Raw genomic sequence first — 23,767 nt, 5'->3', positions numbered from 1 at the left:
TGAATGTAGAAGTCCATTTGTGCACATTATTTCATATGCAATAAATGTCATGATCCACCCGAGTTCAAGTCCCACCGTTGGTCGTATATGCCCTCATGTTGCATTCTACCGATGTAATACCTCTCTCTCTCACTCACTCACTCACTCACTCACACATACATACATACATATATATATATGAAAATGGCTAGGGATGTGAGTGTCCATAAGTGACATATCAAAATAGCACCCATCTATCAAATCATACTACTAATGCCCATGTAGTGACATGTCTTCTAGAAAGCCCAATGGCCAACAATCAGACCATGATTTTGAAGTGCTTCCATCATTATCCAATACGAAAATTCTATCATACAATGTGGGAGCATTTGGTCCAATATTCATCTCCACATGGACAGCATAAATGGTACTTTCAGTCTGTTGCGTTACGTCTATGCTCTTTTTTTACACAATTAACAACCTATTGATTTCAAAGTCTATTTACAAATAAAACGTCCCGGGTGTGGAGCATGAAAAGGAGAGTAAGACCCATGACTGGCAGGAAATGCCACCAAAAATAATTTACAGAAGAAATCCCATTCCATTATCTAAGAAAAATCTGCAAACAAGTAAATATTTAGTTAGATTCTCTCTCTCTCTCTCTCTCTCTCTCTCTCTCTCATAAGCGTTCAACAATTCTAATATGTAGTTTTTATTTTTATTTTTATTCCATAGCTTGACACACGTAAACACACTTTTAAAATATTATCAACTGATTGATATTGTTACATCTTATTGCAAATAAAGTCACTCTCTATTACGAGATGTGTTGTGCACGATGGTGAATCCTTCTGTATGAACACATTTAGTGATTTTAATGGTATTACCAAGTGAATCCTTCAGCCATAGGTCCAGCTTTAAAGCAGCAATTTAAGTCAGTAGCATGCATCAGTAGGTAACGCACATCATTCAAGAGCCCAGATTTGAACTAAATCTGAGCAATCGTTGTAAATATTAATTCATTCAGGCTAATAAAGCACAAATTAGGAAAATCTCTCCACTCCTCTTGGGTGTTGTTGCAGCTTGTGCATCTAATTGGCAAACTAAGTGAACAGACCTCTTGTGAACTCGTGCGTGGGTTGGCTTACGGCAGACATGCTCACCCCGACTAGATCTCCGTTAGGAAAGCCTGCCGGTTGAGCTTCATGGTTTTGAGCACCTTCTGGCTGATCTCTGCTGCTGCCGGAAGATGCTAGACTGCTCCCAACCCTTGTACTTGCATGAACCTGAGACAGGATAGACTGAGGGGCCAAACGCTCCTCTTTTTTTTCATATAGATAACAGGAGATTCAATTGTCCTAACTCGATGGCTACCATGTACTTATCGATGGGCTAGGGCCTCACAAGTGTGGGTATTAATGGGAATAAATAGGTCATGGAGCTAGCCAACCAGCCCCCTGTGCACCTATATCAGGGATGTTTAGCTCTTTTCTTATCATCACATATTGTCGGGAGAAAAATTCTTCAGCAGATGAACCTTAACGATTGGTCTCAAGTAGAAGAGCCGAAAAACTGATCTACAGACATCACGGGACTAAGCATTGGCACCTAACAATAGCGTTGGGGCTGAGATCTAGGGAGATCAACCTTTTGTACTGAGAGAAACATTCAAATGTATTTCTTTTCAATATTCAACATGGTAGGTTACTTGTGAATGCTTGTGTGTTGAAGTCTTCCGTTCTTCATTCTATTTCTGTTCACACTTGCGTTGCACTAGTAAACTTACACTAGGGAAAGAGCGTGTAGCTTCAAGAGAGCACAGTTGGGTTAGGAGAAAGATTAGACTTGTGTTTGTTTGGCCTAGGTTATTTTCAAAATTTACGAGCATCCCCTATGTGGTGCCTTCTTGATCAGGTTAGAATCAAGGAGACCTTAGGATTTAGGAAGAGTCATTTCTGGTTCTTGTCAATCCACAGTTTCGAGCTTCTAACATCCTTCTCAGGACCAGATGGCAGCCTTGATGCATATGGTGCTGGAGCAGATGGTAAATTTGCCCCAACAGATGGAGCACATGGAAGGGGCCGCATGGAGGCCCCCCTATAGTAGGGGCACCAACCTCAAGGGAAAACCCTAGCAGCTCAAGGACAAGGAATGTAACAACCCAAGAATTATTAAGGCCATAGCCTGTAAGCACAGTTCTACTGGGGAAGTATCACATCACACCAAGCAGATAGCCGGCACACGGTCCTGTATTTAGCCAAGGGACTACAGAAGGCTTTTCAGAGCCATCAAAGGTGTTGGCTTGCGAGTCTTCAACGTCATTGGTGGTTCCTTCACCAATTATGGCACCACAGGACGACACATCAATGGATGTGTCAAATGTCTTCACCACAAGATGCAATAGCAATGGATGTCTTCACACCGGAGGAAGTCTTGACAGTGGTCGTGGCTTTCCACGACCCCAAAGCCGGATTCGGTAAGGCCTTGGTAGCTGGATTTTCTTCCATGTATATACCAGGGTTATTTTCTTGAGTATGCTCCACACAAAGGTGTCCAAAGAAAAGACCCATTCCAGAGCACAGATTTGCCACAATCCTCAAGATGCAAGACTGCAAGCCAAACCTTGTCCTTCACTTTTAGGAAAAAGTTTAAAATACATTTCCATCTTGCTGATCCATTCTTCCAACTCATTCAGAAATGCAACTTCTCTGTTAAACTGGGCAAAGGCAATCTTGTCCTTCATATCCTTTAAGGATGAAGCTACTTTACTCCTCATAACCACCTCCAAGGATTGATATGCATCACAAAACTGCTGAAGGTAAGTGCATACCACCTCCAAGGATTGATATGCATCACAAAACTGCTGAAGGTAAGTGCATAGGACAGCGTCATGTATACATCATACGTGCCATGTGAATCTCTCACTTGGATGCTACATGTACATGTTGCGCAAACAAGTGCAACGTCCAAGGACCTCATGCCAGAGCACCATGCATTTTCATTGTGAGCGTCACCACTGACCCGCCAAAGGTGGTCAGTGATAATCAGTCATGCAAGTCCCACAAATCCTTCATGTAACCCTCTAGTTGTATGATGTGATGATGTAGGTGTCCCGGGTACTTACTAGACCCATGGTTGGGTGCCCGGAGCCAATCACAAGTCAAACGCAAGGTCTAGCCAAGCGGGATGTATGTGAACCCATTGTCCATGGTAAGTTGCTCAAGGGCAAGTTGCTCAAGGGCTTGCCCGTGGGCTGTGGACAACCTACAAGCAGCCCAAGGCCTAGGCGGCCACGTGTAGATGCCCTTTTGGTCCACCGCCAATCCCAAACCAAGTCGGCCCAGTTGGCCAGGCCTATAGAGCCGGTTGAACAAGCCTACAGGGCTAGTCAGAGCGACATCCTCCGCACTAGCATTGGACCGACACAAGATCAGCATCACAAACTTATTGAATATATCTACGATGCTCAAACATCATGTGATACGTTTCTCGGTGCTCAAAGGCAGGTTTGTCACGAAGTCCATCGTTATTTCTTCTAAGGATCCATCAAGAATTGGCAAGGGCTATAACAGTCATATCACTTTTCCATGGGACATGTTCACCTTTTGACAAACCGAGCAAAGCTTCATTAAGTGAAGGTATCTCCCCTCATCCGGCCAATAAAATAGCCGCTCCAACTTCTCCAAGCTAAAAATCATTCCTCCACAACCACAGTGACCCCGTTATGCAAACCGCCCAAAATTATTCGACACGTAGGCAGTCTTTGTCAAAGAGACACCCATCACGTATCAAGGAATTGCTTGGCCATGTATGTGGCTTCTAATGCTAGTACCCACTATGTACCAAACTCCTTGGAGTCAGCATACATGTGTTTTATTAACGGATACACGACATTGGGAGTTTGCTCTTTATTGTCAGCTTCTTGAACGGGCCAAAATTGACACATATTTGTGATGAACCGTTTTTCTTTGGGACAAATAGGGTCAAAGTTGCAAAGAGCGATACAATTCAGTTTACCTACACGGGATCAGCTCAACCGTCGTAAAATTACATTGGCCTCTTGCTTCTTCTGCACGACATACACTGAAACAGTTATGCATCTGTTCATGAGTTGTCCAGTGGCCCGTCAGATTTGGTCTTTTGTCTCTCGCGTTTGGGAGGCAGTAGAGAGGTCTACTGTTTCGGCTCATCAGTGGATATTTGGGATTTGTCCTCAAGTCAGTACTTCGGACAGTCACCTTGTGATATTCCATTTCCTTAGATGGACAGGACTTTGGCATATTTGGACTACTCGGAATGGGTTCATCTTTGATTCCTTGTCTGGAATACATGGCACATTCTACGTATCCGCGGTTTGCTGCTTTGGCAGTTTTCTTCTCTTCTCTCGGCTCAGCTACTCGATGCAGATGTTATTTCGTTATGGTCTACGGTGGCTCGGCTGGCTCATCTTTGATGCTTTTATCTGGGATGCTTATTTGGCTAGGAGGCTTTCTTATTAGTGTACAGGTTTGCATGGTCATGATCCTTTAGAGAATCTTTTGTGGGGGTTTTTTTGGGGCCGTAGGTTCTGTGTGAGCCATGTGGCTGATGTACATTTTTACATATAATATAAAACACCATTTCACGAAGAAAAAAAAAAGAGCGATATAATTCAGCATATGAAGCCTCACTCTAACAGCTCAACTATAGACATCTATGTCATGGGCAATGGTGTGTGAACACTTTAGGACTAGCTAGGGCAAGTTTTCCCTCTTGGTTTTTTCCCGTGCATGTGAACAACCTACTCTTATCGTTTGGGGTGTATTATACCTCATACCCCTCATTCTACTTAGTAATCATCGTTGAGTTGTGTGCCTCTCACTCACTTTGTTTGAGCTCTATTGTGAGCATTTTGCTACTGCTAACCCTAACCTGCAAGTTCCAACATTTGGTATCAAAGCTCCAAGTCGACTCTCCCTCCAACGTTCGCGCCCTACTAACAAGTGGCGGCATCAAAGGTTGGACGGAGTAGGCTAGCACAGTTGCTACAGTGGATGGAACTCCATGGTGACCGGAGAGAGAGAGAGAGAGAGAGAGAGAGAGAGAGAGCATAAAGCTAGAGTGAGACAATGATCGCACGACTCAATATGATTGATTGATTTGAAGTACAAGTACATGCTTTTATAGATTGCAAACCTTATCTTTGACTCACACAAATCATACTCACATATGGAGACATGACACACGGCACACTTATCTTATCCACATAAGAGAGTGTTCACACATATAGGCACACTAACACATACATGGGGTGTTCACACCTAAATAGGTGTTCACACCTAAACAACCACATGTAGATGGATACACACATACTAACAAGTATACAACGTGGACATACAGGACACAAGAGACTTTGGAACATAGGGTACCGTCTCTACCATCCTGCTTCTCAGTGGATTATGGTTAGTCGGGACATGGTCTTTGTGGAAAATTCATTTCAGCCCTTGCTTGAATTTAGAAAACAACCATCTCTTGGCTCACATGATCTCTTTGATACTCTTCTCCCCATGTATGGGAAGCACAAGGCTATGCGCAATAGAAAGGCATACATTATGATGAGACCTTTGCTCCCACATCTCGTATGACCACCATCAGGTGCATCATTGTTATGGCAGCACGTCATGGATTGAATGTGCATTGGTTGGACATTAAAAACGCCTTCATGAATGGTGATTTGCATGAGGAGGTATATGTATCTCAGCCTCGTGGTTTTGTTCAGAAGGGTCAAGGAAACAAAGTGTGCAAGTTATGAAAGGCTTTGTATGGCCTTAAACAGGCTCCCAAAGCCTGGTACGAGAAAACAGATGCATACTTGGTTTCACATGGGTTATGTAAAAGTCTCACAAAGAGCACCCTCTATGAAATACTTGGTTTCCCACAAAGAGCACACTCTATGTCAAAAAGACGAAAGAGGATTTGCTAGTCATCGTCTTGTAAGTTGATGACATGCTATAGGCCCGGATGTCGATCAGATTTCAACCTTCCAAACTGACTTACTTGCTTCTTTTGAGATGTCAGGTTCGGACCCGTTGCATTACTATTTGGGGATTCAATTGTTATAGCATGATGATGGGACAGTCACGATGCAATCAAAGTACATACAAAGACTGCTTAAAAGGTTTAATCTTGCTATTTTAATCAAAGTACATACAAAGACTGCTTAAAAGGTTTAATCTTGCTATTTTGACGAGCTCAAGCTAGAGCTCCCCCAGTTGCTTGCCTTCGCATGTCACTGTCCGCCTTGCCCTTCCTCCCACAGTGCCATTGTCCCTCCCTTCTTCACCTTAGCCTCCCCTGCCCATGTTCTGTCTCCACTCCTCGCCAACACTGCTACCCTTCTTCGCCCCTGCACAGCCCGCCATCCTGTGCGCCGCCCCCACCCCTTGCGCCTTTTCGCCCTCCTTTCCCCACCTCTTCTTGTGTTGCCCACCTCCCTGATCATCCACCTTCCTCTTCGTTGTGGCCCGCATCCCCTCCCTGCACCCCCCCAAACCTCTCTCCTGTCTTCCCATTCAGGTGTTTATCCCTCTCAGGGTTTTTTTATTCATGGCAAGTTCAGCATCTTCTCGTCTTGAACCCCCAGGAGGACTCCATGGCAACCGCTCCGTCATGCCCGACTAAGGCCGCCGTCCCTTGTCTATCCTTTTTTTTCCGAGAAAAACTATTAATTAAAGAAAAAACAGCCACAGAGGGCTAGATACAACCACAAAGGGCTAAACACAGACTCGCCTCATTTAAGGTCGGGAATCACATGATCATAAGGGAGAAGAGACGCTTCTCCTCTGGCTGGCCGCTCTGTGAGGAGAAGGCTATCTCATACAGGGGAAGGGGAGGGGGGGGAGTAACCACACACATGGTCTGTAGTGCCAAATGGGGTCACCGCCTCTATCTGTGAGTAAAGGGTCAAGCCTTGAAAGCCTCAAGAAAGCTTCCCGCTGCTTCCGCACGTGGTCAGAACCTCCTTGTAACTTCCCCCACTGACCGTGGAGGGTGTGAATGATATCAAGCCATACGCTCCTGATGGTCTCAATTGGCGGAGTGTGGGTACCCCTCGATGGCCTCGCTGCATCTAGCACGCCAAATGTGCCAGGCTGCTATGCTACTGTAAATCTTCCATCTCTGGCATGAGCCTGGTCGCCGATCGCGTGTAGGTGGGGTTGTGACTGGTACTGCTACAATACGATGGTGAGACCTGAAGCCTAGCCCTCCCCCATCCTCCTCATAAGCCCTAACCACTCTAGCCTCTGTGGCCCAAGCGACAGTGCCCCATGTAATGATCCGGGTCGATGACCTATCCACAACGAATATGCAAAGAATCCGCTGCCAAATCTGTTGAGCCTTCGGGCAATCCCAAAGGCAATGTCTTTGAGTCTCCTAAGGTTGCCGCACTACGGGCAGCCTGCTGGCCGACCTCCAACTATACCGACCGCCAAACTCCTATGTGCCATCAACCACAGAAAGAGGGCGATCTTTCTAGGCCGAAAGCTGTCCCATAGTCCCTTCTAGAAATCGGAAAGGAAGCACTGTGAGAGGCCCTGAGACTACCAATGTGCTGCTACTGCCGGTGTGCCATCTATCTCAGGCATCTAGATCATGCAGCCTAGCTGAATAGAATATGAAAAGAAGGGGGCATCCAGAGTCTCCTCTCGATCCGCTAGATCATGCCAAGTCCACTCTCCCAAGTCCCATTGAAGGTGCGTGAGAGATCAACACTCCCAGATCCATAGCCGCCATAATCTCTCCCTGGATACCTTAGCCAGTGCTAGATCTATGTGCCATTCCTGTGCCCGAAAACCAATCACTAGCCACTAAAATCCTCCAAAGGAAACTCTAGTCAGCCATGGGATCCAATAGAAAAAGTCAACAAACCATTGTCCTCATCTGCTCCGTGGACCGCCACTAGGATAGTGTCTGGTAAGCACGCCTAGCCACACTAGGGGGGGTCGGGTCTAGGGGAGTCAGCCACTCTTGAGGGATAGTTGAGTCGATGTCGATGTTGAGCCTATCTCTACCTCGGATCCTGCAAGCCTCTCTCTTGCACCGCAAGGGGTAACTGCCTATGGGCGATCCAATCTCCAAGAGACATGGCTGGTCCCATGCTCAAGGCGCCCCAAGAAACATGCGGTCGGGCTCCTAGCATGTGGCCATTGGGTAAACGGATCACGGGGTTCCAGACCAAAGGCTGCCGTAACCGCTCCTCTGAGGCAACTAGAGCTATCTATCTGAGGGCATGCCTAAGGTGCTCCCAACCACGAAGTAAACTGGTTGCAAATTTGTCCTCAAAAGCCAGGCTAAAACCACGGGCTCACATCTCTGTGAAGATCCATCTGGTACTCTGCGGCCAAGGGCCCCCAAGACTCGAAGTGCAGTCTGAAATCCGAGCCAATAGGAAATCCTTCCAGGGCTCACCACCGAGGAGGAGGCCTCTAACAATCAGCTTGCCCAACAAGTCACGGCTCTAAATAGCTGGGTCGATGAGGCCTAACCCCCCTCTATGACGTGGCTAAATAATCACTCTCCATGCCACCTTGGCCATGGTTGGCCTCCCATCACTTCCGGCCCATAAGAAATTCCGGATCAATCGCTGCACCTGGCCATGCCCAAGAAAAGGCCCAACACGAAGTGATGTACCACATGGTGGCAAGAAGTACCTGGTTCGCCACCACCACCCTGCCTGCTAGGGAGAGCCTCGTCGAGCTCCAATATAGAAGCTTCTTCCGACTTCTCAGAAGAAGCGGGCCGAGCTGCTGCTCGAGAGAGACCAACTTGGCAACCAAGATATCGAACTGGTGGAGTGCCCCTCGGGGTCCACTAGAACTCAATTGGTCCCCAAGTCAAAGCGGGTGCTGAGCCTACCCAAAAACCACATGACTTGTGCCAGTTGATCTGTGCTCCTAATGCGCGACAAAAAACCTTGATCACCCCTATAAATCTCTATAGATTCCCCACATCTCTTGCAAGGAAAGCTCCTGTGTCGTTTGAAAACTCTAATTCCAGCAGCTCCTCCTACGTGTGGAGGGGAAGACACAATCCCTGAAGCTTGGTCTCTTGGGCAGAGAGAAAACTACTCATGGCCTCGATGACGAATAGGAAGAAGAGGTAAGGTGCCAAAGGACAGCCCTATCGAACCGAGCGGGAGACGGGAAGTCTGTCACCACATGCTCCGTGAATGAGAACCTGGCTGTGTGAGGCTGAGTAAAGTCCTCAAACTCCACGAATCCACTCCATGGGGAATCCCATCCGGCTCATAGTGCCCTCCAGAAAGCTCCAATCCACCCTATCATAAGCTTTCTCAAAGTCTAGAAGTAGCACAATGAGGTCCTGTTGCCACATCCTGGCCGAAGTTGTCGCCTCCCAAAAGGTAAAGATGTTGTCCAGAATGCTCCGATCCTAAACAAAGCCGGTCCGAGTGTCGAGGATCAAGTCGGGGAGAAAAGGCTAAAAAGTCTCTTGCTAATGGCCTTGGCCAAGATCTTATAGGCTGTCCCTAGAAGAGTGATGACTGCCGGATCTCCAAACTATCACCACCCTCCTTGGAAATCAAGTGAATCAAGCCCTCTGAGAGCCTCTCTGGCATGGCACCTGTAATCATAATCTCATTGAAGGCAGCTCGAAGGCCACCTTCCATGAGGTCCCACTGGCGAAGAAAGAAGGAGACTGGAAGCTTGTCCACCCCCGAGCATTTTGCCCTAGGAAGTGCCGTCAATGCCTCCGCCAACTCCAGACCTCTCGTGTGCGTCCACCACATGTGCAAATGCTAGGACACCAGTGAGGAGGGATCGAAAAAAGTACATGGCAATGGCTCACTTGGGGGGATCTGAAACAATAGCTCCATCCTAGCCACGCAACCTGCGAATACCGTCTCTCCTCCTGTGGGGTCCAACTATCTCAAAGAAATCCCCTGTGACTCTGTCGCCTGCCCGAGTCCAGAAAGAGGCCCTAGCATGATACATGTACTCCACCCTCCTCTCCTCTATGGATCTAATCTACATGCGAGCGGCAACAACCTGACTCTCGATCCAGTGGCTATCCAGGGAGGCTCTGGGCTGCCTCCTACAAGAAACTCTTGATCTCCCCTAAGCCCTCATCCAATGTGCACGCAGCGAAGCCTGAAAGAAAATCCAATCCCACCTATATCTGCTCTATCCTGCTACATATCTCAGGATCCTGGATGAGGCTATCCGGAATCCTTGAGCTCACATGCTTGTCATGCCTCCACGGGTTCTCTAAGAACAAAATAACCAAGGCATGATCAAAAAAGGAAGTACCTGCCAAAATACCAATCATCCCCCCTCGACTACAAGCCCACTCATCAACATAAAACCTGTCAAGTCTAAAGAGGTTGGGACCGGTGCTCCAACTATCCGATCTCAAGAAGCAAAGGCTCCCAGGGCTACACCCAAACTCTGGAAGATGCCAAGGGTCCTGTCCCCTATCTACAAGAATGATCTCCTCCCAAGCTAAGTACTCTGCTCCTCGAACTGTGGTCGTGCACCTCCAAGTTTGTCCTCTGCTGCCTCTATCATGTTAAAGTCACCACCAAGTTTGTCCTCTGCTGCCTCTATCATGTTAAAGTCACCACCCAAGCACCAAAAGTCAACCTGAGGGAGGGCCTGCTGTGCTGAGCTCCAAAAGAGGGCTCTACCTGCAACAACGTTTGGAGCATAAATGTTGAGGAAGCCAACGCTATCCTCTCCAATAGTAATGGTAATCCACTGTGCCCACCTCGGGACAATGACTCCTAAGCCAGTCATTGTCGTAACAGCTACTCACTGACAGAAACACACCCCTCCGTGCATCCCGAGGGGCCGAAGGATGGGGACCAGAAAGTATGACTCCTGCCTGGAAGAATCTGTTATAAGTCATCTCCTGTCTTTACTGAGACACCAGGGCCTTTGTTGTGGGTGTGCCCGCCCTTGTAGGTGTTGTTCTCATTTTTCCTCACTCCCCGTATTTTTTCCCATTTTTCCATGGCTTGGGGGGGCAATCATGAGCTGGCAAGCGCATCTCTTCTGACCGACTGTACACGTCTTCTTTTAGACTTGGCCGACTCAAGTTTGCTGGTCGTTTGGTCTATGAGGGCTGGTCATGGAGATTTGTCCCTGTCGACTGTCTTTGGAGGAGGCCGACTGCTACTTGGCGGCCATATAAAATGGCCCCACAACCCCTTGTCATTTGTGTCTTGCATTCGGGATTCTTCTTGTGTATATATAGTAGAGTTACACGCCTCTCTCTCCATTGCTGTCTTTTTCTACACTTGCTCTTGTGTTTCCAGATTTTGTCATCATCTCCGCTGCACCCATCTGAGAGATGATTCTCCTGGAGGAAAAGAATGCCTATGGGTCCCCCCACTATCACCCTTTGAAGCTTGCCTCGTAGGACGCAAGGAGGTTTATCCTTCAACACACACACACACCGATTTAACAACCAAGAGGAGAGGAGAGGAGGTGTGATGCGGCATTAGCACAACTACCCTCCACTCGAAGAATCTTGGACAAGGGTTTAGACGGGGAATAATCACAATCCGTGCGGGGGTGAAGGCACGCCAGATGGACACTAATCCCGTACTCCATGTGACGCCACTCTGTACGAGCACTCGCATATGCATGCTCCGGACTCCATCGATCACAATAGAGGTATCTCTAAGAGGGGGGAAGAGGTACCACAGCAGAAGTATGCATGAACACGATGCGCAACACCTCCAGATTGGAGACTACCATCTCCCCATCCTGGCCTCGATGGACTAATGAACCTCCAAGCTCCATCCTAGCCAGAGGCCAAAAGTGGGTGAGAATGTCGACGATGCGGAGATCGTGGAGATGGTGGAAGAGCTCAACTGCCTGACCCTAGATGGCAACTGCCACTAGCTCATGATCCCGCTCTATCCCCGGGGCTACACTGAAGGGAAAAGAGAAAATCATCGCGCCATTATCTGGCGTAGAGGACCTGGAGTGGTGAAAAACCACACATACTCGAACAAGGACTGCTGTCTCCTCAAACATGTCGGTCTCTTCCGTCGAAGACACCAGAAGAAACTGTAGTCCACAAACTGTCCCAAGATCCTGGGGACTCTGGCAAGAGAACCCTCACTAGGGAGGCATCAATGGTCATCTATACCGACTCGGAAAATCGGTGAATCAAGTGACGAATTGATCCCGCTGACTACCTCCGCTCCGGGTCAGGGACTGCCCGGGGGGGGGGGCTTCTGATAATAAAGGCGGAGCGGAGTGCGCTGCAGGCGGTGTCAAGACTGGGGGAGGAGGTTGGGGGGGGGGGGGGGGGGGGGGCGGTGGCAAGAGAGGGCAGAGGGGCGGAGAGGCTGAGGAGGGGTGCTGCTGAGAGGGGTCCGTCGAAGAGGAAAGCTGAGGGGAGGAGGAGGGGGAGGGGGAGGAGGAGGTGGTGGTGGTGGTGGTGGTGGTGGTGGTGGTGGTGGGGGAGGTGGTGGTTGTGGTGGTGGGGGAGGCGGCGCGGCGAGAGAGGGCGGAGGGGCATAGAGGTCGAGGAGGGGTGCTGCTGAGAGGGGTCCGTTGGAGAGGAAAGCTGAGGGGAGGGGCCCGCCGGGGGCTCAGAGAGGCTAGCTGTCCGGTCTCTCAAAACACTACGATCAAGGAGGAAATCTCGACGAGGGATCACCTGCCATACTAGTGGGACCGGAGGAGCCCACTCCGGGACTAGAGAGGGCACGTCACCAACAAGAAAATGCTGAGATAAATGCTCGTAACGGTTCGTTGACAGAACCGAATCCTCCTGAGATCTACCAACCTAGCGCGCTCAACGGCGACGCTCGACTCTAGCGGTTGTCTAGCGGCCTGAGCGTTCAACCATCCGCCACTCATCGTCCGATGGGTCACCCGAAGTTCCCTTGTCTATCCTTTTCAGAAGATCTCCAACTTCTCGCTACAACAATCGCTTCTTTGGAGGCCTCCACCATGGTATGCAAGAGTGTGGGTAGCCACCCCCAACACACGGGCAATTCAAGCCTCAAGGATCTGTTACAAGCAAGCCTTCTCAACGTGCTTGGAAAGATCACTGACATTCATCCCTTAGGGTGTGGCTACTATCAAGTTGAGTTCGATTCGTCTCCAGCTTCGAACAGAGTCATGCAGCTGAACCTCGTCACACTACATATTTGCGAGGTGGCAACACAGCTTCAACCCAACGACCAATCCTTTGGCTTGCGTCTCAAGCTTTCTTGTGACTATCTTTCCAGGCCTCAAGGGAATACCTTCCTCTCCTCTCGGAGATAGGTGGTACTATCGAAAAAGTGATGCAATCCTCTCCCACCACAACTGCTTCGGTTGTTGCACGGACGACAGGGATTCCATCCCTTCATATTTGCATTGCCTCCCCGGAGTCCGTGCCTCACTCCATTCTGCTTCCTAGCCTGTGGGGGGGGAGGGGCGGGGGAGACCTAATTTGCAAAGAGTTGAGTACTCTCATCTTTAGACAGATAAGACACCTCCCTAGAGCTTGTCCCTGTTGGCAGTCCAAGTAGCTGCCTCCAGTTGTGCACCCCCCCCCTCCCCCACAAAAAAAAGCTCAGACCTTCCCCGAGAGGGGTGGGCAGGACATGCCCCAACCCCCTAGGTACCAAACCACCAAGACGCATTCTTGGTTGAGACCGGCACAGGAGAATGACAAACCGATTGCCGACTTCCAAAGCAAAGCGACACCTACAAGCATGCCACCCTAGCAGGATCCAAGAGGTTACCGTTGTGTTAGAGAACCATTTCGAGCATTTACCTCAGCAACACCTCGACAATGATGCCCCCTGCCAACCCCCCCTTTCTGAAGACCGTTACCTTGACAAGATTCCCCTCCAAGCTTTTAGGTTCCCAAGGGGCCAACTAACCCTCTAGAGCCTGCAACGAGCCTCAACCCACCCCCACCCCCTCCAAGCAAGCGAACCCTTCTCCCCCTATCCCCTCTTCGTAGCTCCTACCCATCGCTGACCCTCCCCCCTATCCCCTCTTCGTAGCTCCTACCCATCGCTGACCCTCCCCCCTCTCCCCTACCCTCTGCTCCAACTCTCCACCACCCTCCCCCACCACACGCAAGTCCCTCAGCTCGTGCTACACTAGAACCCCCTCCCCCGCTACATGCCTCTCCAGAGCGAAGATAGCCAACCAGCTCGGTCTAACGTTTGATCCAGCATTTTTCGAAGCCCATAGAGATGACCATCGATGCCTCTCCCATGCAAGCTCTTCCTCCCAAGTCACCAAGCGGCCCCCTCAAGGTGCTCGGGCAACCAGTTGATTACAGTTTCTTCCAGTGTCTCCCCATCCAAGGCACTGGCATGTTCAAGGAGACAGTGGCTCCCATTCGCGTATGTGTGGTGCTATATCACTCCAGACTATCCACCCCTGAGAGTGGCACAATGATCTCCTTCCCACCGAGTGCAGCACAAGGTACGGATTGGAGCATGGAGTCAACATCCACTGCTATTCAAGAGCAAGCCATAAAGCTCTCGATCATTTGCACGACCTGCGTATCGCTAATGTGCTTACCCACCTCTGGTCTTTGGCTTGGATAAAGTTGGGTGACTCAGGGCCTCGGGACCAAGTAGCGAAGATAGTGTCTTTCAATCTGGAGGTGCTTCTTTTTGTATTTCTTCATGTTTCAATGGCAGTACACGACCCAATGCTCCTAAAAACCGTAATGTGGAATCTTCAACTTCAGAGGACTATTCCGATAATTCAAAAGGAAAACATGCAATAGCTCATGCACTTCATGTTAGTTCTAACCTTGACACATATATGGCAAACTTTATTGAGTCAGTTGATAACAACATCAAGGATTCTTCCAGCATGGCGTCTGAAGAAAAACAAGATGATATTGAAAAGCCCTTGGATTCTTTATCTCAATATGATGAGTCACCAACGATGGACTTCTTTAAAAACACTGAAATTACAAAAGCAGATATAACACTTGTTTCAACGTTACCCACATGGGATGATGGGATGACACAGTTGATATCAAGCAAGAGGATAATGTTTTTAACATTAAAGAGAATCTCAAGCATTCTTCTAACTTGGATGAGTACTTTACTACTATGAAGCGAAACACTTCAACAAATACTATTCAAGTATCATCAAGAGAATTCATGGTTGAACCTTCAGATTCTTCTAACAACTTGGATGAGTACTTTACTACTATGAAGCGAAACACTTCAATAAATACTATTCAAGTATCATCGAGAGAATTCATGGTTGAACCTTCAAATTCTTCTACATCACAACATAGCCAAGTCAACATCAAGCCCAACATTTGGAAGCAAACAAAGAAGAAGACATTAAAGAATGATGCTACAACTTGGGATTCAGCATTTAAATCATGACAGCAAGACAATAGAGGAAGTTTTTTCAATATTTCTCAGTGCAAGCTTCATCACAAGCATAAATGGCCTAATGACGAAGATCTTCAGCAACATCAAAAGTCTCTTATTTAGCCAAAGTCTTATTTTAAGTCATAGTTGTTTCTCGTACGCGTACGAACCTGTTCGTACGTACGAGTCGTACGGTACGATATTGTACGGTACGAGTTAGGTTTTTTTTTTCCCCCAAATTTTTTTTTTCCTTGAAAAAATTTTTCCAAATGCTAAAAAAATATAGAAACCCTGCTTTACGAAGATCCCAAATGCTCGCAATACTTCGCAACTTTCGTGTCCACTCAGTATTCCATATGGGGTTGTGGAGAGACCTAAAAAATCTGGCGAGGTAGACTGGTAGTGTACACTTGATTGGTAGGATGAGAGAATCTTGCTACATCACTTGGGGATCCCTGGTATAGGTAGGCTAGACAATTAGATTCTCAAGTTATGCACAAGGGAGAACATTTGGACATGGCCATTTTGATCTAGAGAGGAGTCCCTAAACTTATCACCCTAGATGCACTCCTCGTATTTGTGCAAGGACGGTCCCTTAGTCATAAACGCTACAGTGGGAGACCTTTGGTATTGCATTACCCATCCAGGTTCTTTTTTGGAGACAATCGGGAGATCCAACCGGGAGAAACACATATCCATGTACTGGTTTCTCAAGCACTGTAGACTCCTCCCCTCCCAACCTTCCCTCACATTCAAGCTTGAAGCTCCATAGCTTGTAAGTGTAAAAAATAAAAACCGTATTTTATCGTACCGTATCCCAAAATTTCATATCGTACCGAATATTCCCGTACGGTATCGTATTTTCGTACCGTGACAACTATGTTTTAAGTGGAAGGAAATGTCACGATTGTGACTTAATCTCTCCTAATTACCCTTAATTATCCTTAATTACTCTCAATCATGGAAGGGACACCGGTGAAGGATCACACCCTGTCACATGGATCATCACCAAAGGACACATCTCTTCAAAGAGACACATCTATTGATTAAAGGACACATCTTTACATCCAAAGGACATAACTATTCATTCAAGAGTCACACCCTTTCATCAAAGATGTGTCTCTTCATTTGTACCTCTTCAAGCTCTATTTAACAAGGCCTTGTGTCTCAATGCAAACAACACAGCTTTCCGCACTTTGCCTCGTGTTAACTCAAGTATTTAAGCATTAAGATATTTTAATCATGTTTAATTAAGATATTTTAATCATGTTTAATTAAGCTAAAAGCTGGATGACCCTTGGAGGTTGGATAGAAATTTGAGCACCCGGATTCCAAATAGCCCAATCCAAGACCCTGAGATTTGTAGCAAGATAGATGGGATTTGAAAGAGACTAGATTTTCACTCAGGAGAAGCCCCACATGCAGGCCTTGGAGAGATTAGCAATCTATTAAAAGAGACACAGTAAATTAGCTGGCTTCCGAGAGCAAGAGAAGCATTCGCAGGGGTCTTGCTTCTCTACAGAGACTTTAGGAGAGAGCACCACATAGCACATGGATTGAGAGCCATCTGGCTACCGCCTGTACAGAGCTTAGATCCATCGAGGAGCAACGGGTGGAGTAGAGATATCATGCCAGATCCTCTTTTTGGACGCAGGCAAGAGACACGGTCACTAGAGAGTTCTTTGAGACAGAATTCCTACACAGGCAGAGAGAGGATATCCACAGATTAAGAGGCCAAGATGGATCCATTGTTACAAACCCCCCTCATGGGAGAGACATCGCCACAGATTTCTTCAGCACCTTTCTCACGGGTGCCCCCATGTCCCCAAAGGTGCTGGATGCGCGTGAACGGGTTTGGTGGCATACGAGAGAGGCGGTCCCACTCTCTAAACTTTCCTCCTCACCCCCTTCACATTGGAGGAGTTGGCAAAGGCTATGATGACATTACCTAGGGACAAATGCCCGAGAGAGGAGTATGGTACACAAACGGGCTTCGTTCAAGATCGTGAGTATTATGGACAATATCTTCACCTTCTCGGAGGCAACCGCATTGGCAAGATGCATCAGCAAGATCCGATTGTTCTCCTCCTTGATTTCGAGAAAGCCTATGACAGAGTGGATGCATCAACAGGATCCGATTGTTCTCCTTGATTTTGAGAAAGCCTATGACAAAGTAGATTGGGGCTTTCTGGAGGGGACAATGTGCACGATGGGTTTCTCTCGGAGAAGTGGGTCTGAGGTGTTATCGAGACTCTACTCGGCTTCACACAACCAAGTTATTATTCAAGGAGTTCGAGTTGACAAATTTCCGCTTTCTCGCTCAGTCCAGAAGAGGGGTGTCACATGCACCCATGCACTGTGATACACGGTGACAAACTGGCTCATCAACAATGCAAGAATCATGTACAGAAGTAGTACCTTTTAGGATATTTTGTCATATGCCATGACCCCTTTGTGAGCCCTAGTCCGGGACATGTCAAGCATGAGCTACGTAGGTCAGTCTCCCAACCATAGAGGTCAGTGTTAGGTTGGTCCTCTTAACCGACCATGGAGAATTCAGCAAGTGTTCATCATATAGGTTCATGCAGATGTCAGCTATAGCAATAGTATGCGTCATAGAAGCATTTAGTTGCATTCATGTAGTTGGAGCCAGCCCTAGGGTCAGCCCCAAGGCAGCCCATAGGATGGGCAAACCTTGCAAGGGGTAGCTAATACCCCTAGCCTCCCACAATGCCAATCATAGCATTAAATGCTATTTAATCCTATCGTGAGCTTCTCAGCAGGCCGACAGCTCTATCTGGCAGCCAACCAGCCCTCCGGATCCATATAAAAAGGCATGCCACAATCAGTCCCAAAAATCATTAGATAAAATCAAAGGTATCAAGCAAATTCAATCAAGCATGTGTGTATAGGCTCCAGCCTTTGTATACTTACAGCCACTGTTGTGCTTTCAACCCAAGGCAAAAGAAGCTCAGTCTCTTCAAGAGTATTCAACACAACCACCCTCAATCTCGGGACAGTGTATCCTCTTTGAAATAGCTTCACAGTCGCCTACAGCTTATGCACAGTTGTGCCCAATGTTTGGTCGCTTTGTCCTTGTGTTTGGCGGTAGCTCGGTCAGTTTGTCTGCTCAGTCTTCTTGTGGACACAGTTCAACTTGTATTCAGTTCTCCAAAAGAAGAAATAAAGCAAATACTCCTGCTTGCAACATACCTGTCAAAGGCGAGGGGAACCTCCAAAGATTCATCAAGGCGATTGAGATTTTCTATCATGCATCCAAAGCACATATCAACTGTCACAAGTCATGTGGATTTTTAGTTGGCTCATCACCTGCCTCAACTTGGCATCCAATTGAGGCTTTTCAGTGGGTCCGGAGGGGCACTCCAATTCGTTATCTTGAATGCCACGTTGGCATTGACATCTCCCTGGAGCAACAGCTTGCCCCTCTTCTTCTGAGCATTCGAAAGAAGCTACTATACTGGAGTTCTACCAGGCTTTCCTTAGTTGATTGGGTTATGGTGGTGAACCAGGTTCTTCTTGCCACCATGTGGTACATCACTTCCTACTCCTCTTTCTCCCAGGCCTGTACTGGTCAAGTCCAGTGTTTGATCCAAAACTTTATGTGGTTGGCAATGAAGGGAGACAAGGTGACTTGGAGAGTGATCATCCAGCCGTGACACAGAGAGGGGCTAGGACATGGACATCATCGATCCCTCCATTCAGAGTTGTGCCCTATTGGGCAAGTTGATTGTTCAAGGTCTTCTTCCGAGTGGTGAGCCTTGGAAGGACTTCATCCTGGCTAGGATCTCCACCTGCACCCCAATCCTGAGAAGGGGGCGTCTTGGCCTCAGAGCACGAGATGGATTTTCACAAAGATGCAAACATGTGGCTTTAGCTCAGCATTTGAGGATAGATTTGCAACCAGTCTCGTGCGAGGTTGGGATCATCTTACCTATGATCTAGAATCCCATGGTCTGTTTGCCTAGTCACTAGTGATCACATGCTCGGTGCTCGCTCACACATATGGTGGGAAGCTTTGAGTACGGATCCCACTTGGTCACTTGGAGATTGGCTTGCATTCACGCAGCTGCCCTAGAGGCTCAAGAGAGTGGCCTTATTGGGATTCGGAGCAGAGACTGACTTAAGCCCCGACTTCAACTCCTCCATCCCTCTGGAGTGGCTCACCTTGATACCAAACCCTCCTCCTCCACAATGGAGGGAGGTGTTCACCACGCACAGTCTGCCCCTAGCATAATAAACAATGAGAAACGTGGAAATATAAATATTCCACGATTTAACTCCTCATAACAAAATCGGAAGACTAAGAATCAAGTACTCCTTTTTTATCACCATGAAAAGTGGAATATTATGATTAACCAACACAACTGGACCGTTTGGATGACTATATGGAGAAAGGGTTGATGCTAGTCCAAGTTCTAGATTACGGGCTTCCTCTTTGAGAACTGGCCATTCTTGTTCACAGTGTTGAAATGCTTCACAATCTGCAGGAATTTGCAGCTTTCCATCGGTGCTTTGATTTTTGGCATGCCAGTCCATATATTCTGTAAGCGATGGACATCCGAACATAAACTTTAGACAAGGTTTAAGAGAGAAATCTCATGGGAATTTTCTTGGCATATTGCCCTGGCGCGGGCAAGTACTCCGCCTTACCTTCTCTATTGGGGTTCATGGCAGATTGGAGAGAAGAGAGACCCCCCTAGAGGACCTCAGGGGATGCACCTTGCAGAGGGTGAGGGTGATTGGTTTTCATGCACATGAGTGGCACATCGACCCTCCACCGGCCAAGGTGGCCACGGAGAGACTCTGGCGGCTATGGATGTGGGAGGGCCGGCCTCTCACGAGTCAACAGTGGGACCCGAGAGAGTGGACATGGCAAGATCCAAAGGACAATGAGGAGACGCTTGGCACCCCCTTCTTTGCTTACAATGCACAGCTAGGCCACAGGATTCAAATGTCAAAGGTGGAGGAGGGCACTCCAACAAATTGATACTAATGTGCGAAAATCTGGAATGAAGAACAAGTTTGTAAGAGCAACTACCTCATTGGGTTAGCTTGCTTCCATTATTTCCTTGTAACTGCTGTAACTGCTGCTGTTGTAGCTGCCATTGGTGCTGCTGTAGCTGCTGCCCCTGCATGTATGCATTGTACAGCTCCAAATTCCTATACATGTTCAGGCTCATTGAAGCAGGCTGCACGTCAGAACAATACAAGTTACCCACCCTGTTATGCCTGGGTTGTGCAGGACACAATATTCTGAAAAGAAAAGGGAGACTGACAAGCAAGAGAAATGGCTTTCCCTAACTATCATATGTGTAAATGAGATTGCGCCTGCATGCGTTCTGTGAGCAAGGTCAGACCGACCACCATGGTAAGTGCGGGCATAGGACAATAACGTACCTGAACTTGATGGTTTGGCACATAGAGATTGTAGGGATCCAAAATGTGGGAGCTCTGTAAGTAACCTTGACTATTAGCTATGCTCAAAGATGGAATGCACGGTTGTAGACCACTAATGGCATGGGATGGCTGAGCAGGAAATGGTGGCATTGGCACCATAGTGTGCCCAGCCACAACAGCAGCAGCAGCATTAACATCCATCAGCCCCATCCCCATTCCCATACCCATACCCATGCCAACTCCGATGCCCAAGCCCACGTGTGGCAAGGCTGGCATCTGCAAATGCTGCATGCCCATGCTGGGCATCGATGCTGGAGGAATGCATATTCCCGTTCTCGTGGACCATGCCTGCTTACAAATGCAATATCCCACATGACTAAAAGAACCACAATCCAAATCAAGAAAAAACCATCTACTTAGAGGTTCATATACAAAACCTGTAGCTGTGATTGGAGAAATTTAACATACTCAATAGCCTCATCAAGTATTGAAGCCTTGTCCGTCTGCACAGCACAGCATCACACAAAATAATTGAAGTAAAGGCTCTTAACATTTTGGTGCCCATCTAGACAGACCTTCATGGACAAATACAACCAAGAGTTGAAACCAATGGATTATGGTACTAAGCTGAAAGCTTTGCTAGCCAGCACTGCTCACCTTACTTGAGTTAGGCATCAGCTCTCGTAATGCCGTCAGCTTCTCCTTAATTCTATCTCTGCGCTTCTGAAATACAAAGCCATTAAGAGCCCCATGATTTGCCTTTTATTCGACTGCTGCAAAGAAGAATGCAAGTCTCACACACATCTGAAAAAGGACGATCTCAGACATACTCTTTCACAGAGGTTGTGCATCTCTGCCGCTCTAGTTCTCTTGACTAACTTCTTGCTGTTATTAGTTGCTTCCTCAACATCCTGCTTACAGCATTTTGCACTCAAAATTAGCCTTAGGCCTGCATTTGCGATTGACTAATATAACTCAACCCATTGCCATAAAAGGTGAGCTACGAGGGCAAGAATAAAGACGAAAACCTTTAAAGTTACCTCACTTTGATATTCTGAGTCATCTGCTCCACTAAACTTCCTTTTCGAAGTTGTAGCACCCTCTTTGCCGCTCTTCTCAGAGCTACTGCCAGAGCCTCGAGATGGTGATGTAGCAGTTTGCTCAGCTATGTCTAATTTTTCCATCGCCTTGTTGGATGCCGTGATAGCACTACTGGACACATTGGAGTTGACAATATCGTTTTCCCGAACACTATTTCCTCTACTTGGTTCACCCATCTGTCCACTGAAAGCAGCAGCAGGTGGTGGTGGTGGTGGTGGTGGTGGTGGTGGTGCCCATCTCCAATGTGCGCTATCACTCGGCATAGCTACTGACTCCCTTTGCGCTAACTGTTTAATAGAATCGAGTTCAGCCTTTCCCAACTGCCCGTATTGTTGCCTTGCTCGCTTTATGTTTGTCGGACCACTGCCAGCACCAACCGTGTTTAAACTCACCTTAGTCTCTGCTACTGGAGTGGAGAAAAGTGAGAAATTTCTCTGCTGGGGTGTAAAAAAAGCAACCTCTAGAGGTTTCAAAGTCGGACGCAGAGAGCTCCCATATGATAACAAAGGATTTTGAATTTGAGAAGAATCCATTATAGAATTATGACTGAGGAGTGGGACCATATCCGAGCTCTTCAGATTTGCAACTGGGAAGGCATCTTGCAAATTCTTGTCTATAGATAAGGGCGGCTGCATGGTGGCTTGCAACCTACTGAAGACCTCTGCCCCATAATGAGATGTGGTAAGGCCCACGGCTTGCCCTCCATCTATAGCCATTGCAGCATCTGCACCTGCTACCTCATTTCTCACTTCATCTGGACCACTACTGCAAGATTCTACAGCTTCTATTGTGCCTTGAGATATCGCAGGGCAAACACTAGGGCCTGAAAACCCAGGTTTTGGAGGTAAGATAGCACCGAGCTTGGATCTGGAAGGATTGAAAGGCAACCCTTGTTTAAGCCCAAGCTTATTCAAAGAATGTTTCACAATCTGCACACTCGAGCTGGGTAACTCCCCAAACAAATCTGAGCAATAGCCCTTGTCAAGGGTTTCATCCATGGGAAAATGCAGCCATGAAAACATTTCATGGTCTTGGAAATTAGGGTTTTGAAGAGGGACATCGACAGAGCGGACTGACTCGTTGATGATGGCATGGAGGGTTCCGTCAGTGTCCATCGTATCTACCTCCAAGTCTCCATGCTCGTTGCCAAGCTCAGGCATCCAAGATGAGCTGCTCTGCATCCATCCACACTGACTCATTTGCTCCATGGTCATTAACAGGTTGCATTGAAACAGCTGCCCAGACCAACTTAAGGTGAAGGCAGATTCATGGTTGGGAACTTGGGCCTATGCAGGCATGGAAAACTCTGTTCATTAGGGTTTCAACGGTACGCATGCACAATGACAAGGTTTCATTGTTTTACTTGCACTGTGATTGGGGCTTCATTAATGGGCATGTTAACAGAAGTAGAGAACTGTGCTTAAGAGGATTAGAGAAAAAGAGAGAGAAAGAGAGATACTTACATGATGGTAGCTGAAGATGAAGGAACTGTTGGGGAAGGTAAAGCGTCTGGACGAATCTGGACACTCTGCTTGGGATCTGGGGCTGTGGTGAGTTCAAAACCTTCACTAGGGGCATAACAGAGAGGAATACAAAGGGTCATACTCTGCAAAGTATAACAACGAGAAAGAAAGGCATATACAGAAAAGAAACTGCAGCAGCAGGTAAACTAGTCTTGCTCAGAAGTACAGCTGAGAGGCTGCCTGTTCTCCTCGCTTTCGAAGAAGTAAAGCTCTGTGTGTGGAGCTCGAAGGTAGTGAGAGAGTTCCCCTTCTGCTTGCTTGACCCTGCAGTGAGAGAGAGAGAGAGAGAGAGAGAACTCTTCGTGCTGTGAGATGGATGGATTTGGTTAATGGCGGGGAAGGTCGCCGTTGTCGCTATCGCAAGCCTTGCCTCCTCTCGGTA

At 47.6% G+C, this 23,767-nt stretch overlaps 1 protein-coding gene across 7 annotated transcripts; it reads right to left on the bottom strand.

Annotated features, from left to right (window-relative positions):
* Positions 1–309: 309 nt before the first annotated feature.
* Positions 310–23,767, bottom strand: LOC147642471 (uncharacterized). Of its 7 annotated transcripts, none has more exons than XM_086806853.1 (8): positions 23,326–23,763; positions 21,802–23,168; positions 21,592–21,672; positions 21,419–21,484; positions 21,199–21,264; positions 20,762–21,109; positions 20,403–20,553; positions 310–598 (listed from the first exon to the last, which is right to left on the bottom strand). In XM_086806853.1, the coding sequence occupies exons 2-7, from the start codon at positions 23,074–23,076 to the stop codon at positions 20,404–20,406; spliced, it is 1,986 nt and encodes a 661-aa protein (XP_086662979.1). In that variant the 5' UTR covers positions 23,077–23,168; positions 23,326–23,763; the 3' UTR covers positions 310–598; position 20,403. The 7 variants fall into 7 exon arrangements, with proteins under 7 accessions (XP_086662979.1, XP_086662973.1, XP_086662986.1 ...); XM_086806847.1 differs by having other exon boundaries at positions 21,802–23,148; XM_086806860.1 differs by having other exon boundaries at positions 21,802–23,097.

The sequence above is a fragment of the Cibotium barometz genome, chromosome 1 (genome assembly GCF_041138505.1).
Source record: "Cibotium barometz isolate CiBa-2024 chromosome 1, ASM4113850v1, whole genome shotgun sequence".
NCBI classification, from domain to species: domain Eukaryota; kingdom Viridiplantae; phylum Streptophyta; class Polypodiopsida; order Cyatheales; family Cibotiaceae; genus Cibotium; species Cibotium barometz.
Note: the sequence above shows the minus strand (reverse complement) of the source record. Positions and strands in the feature narration are given on the sequence as shown.

Excerpts from the sequence above, each read along its gene's own strand:
- LOC147642471 (XM_086806840.1), bottom strand. The coding sequence starts at position 23,465 with ATGACCCTTTGTATTCCTCTCTGTTATGCCCCTAGTGAAGGTTTTGAA. Across the intron at positions 21,265-21,418 it reads TGATGCCTAACTCAAGTAAG|ACGGACAAGGCTTCAATACT; the intron begins GTGAGCAGTGCT and ends TGTGCTGTGCAG. Across the intron at positions 21,110-21,198 it reads TTCTCCAATCACAGCTACAG|GCATGGTCCACGAGAACGGG; the intron begins GTTTTGTATATG and ends ATTTGTAAGCAG.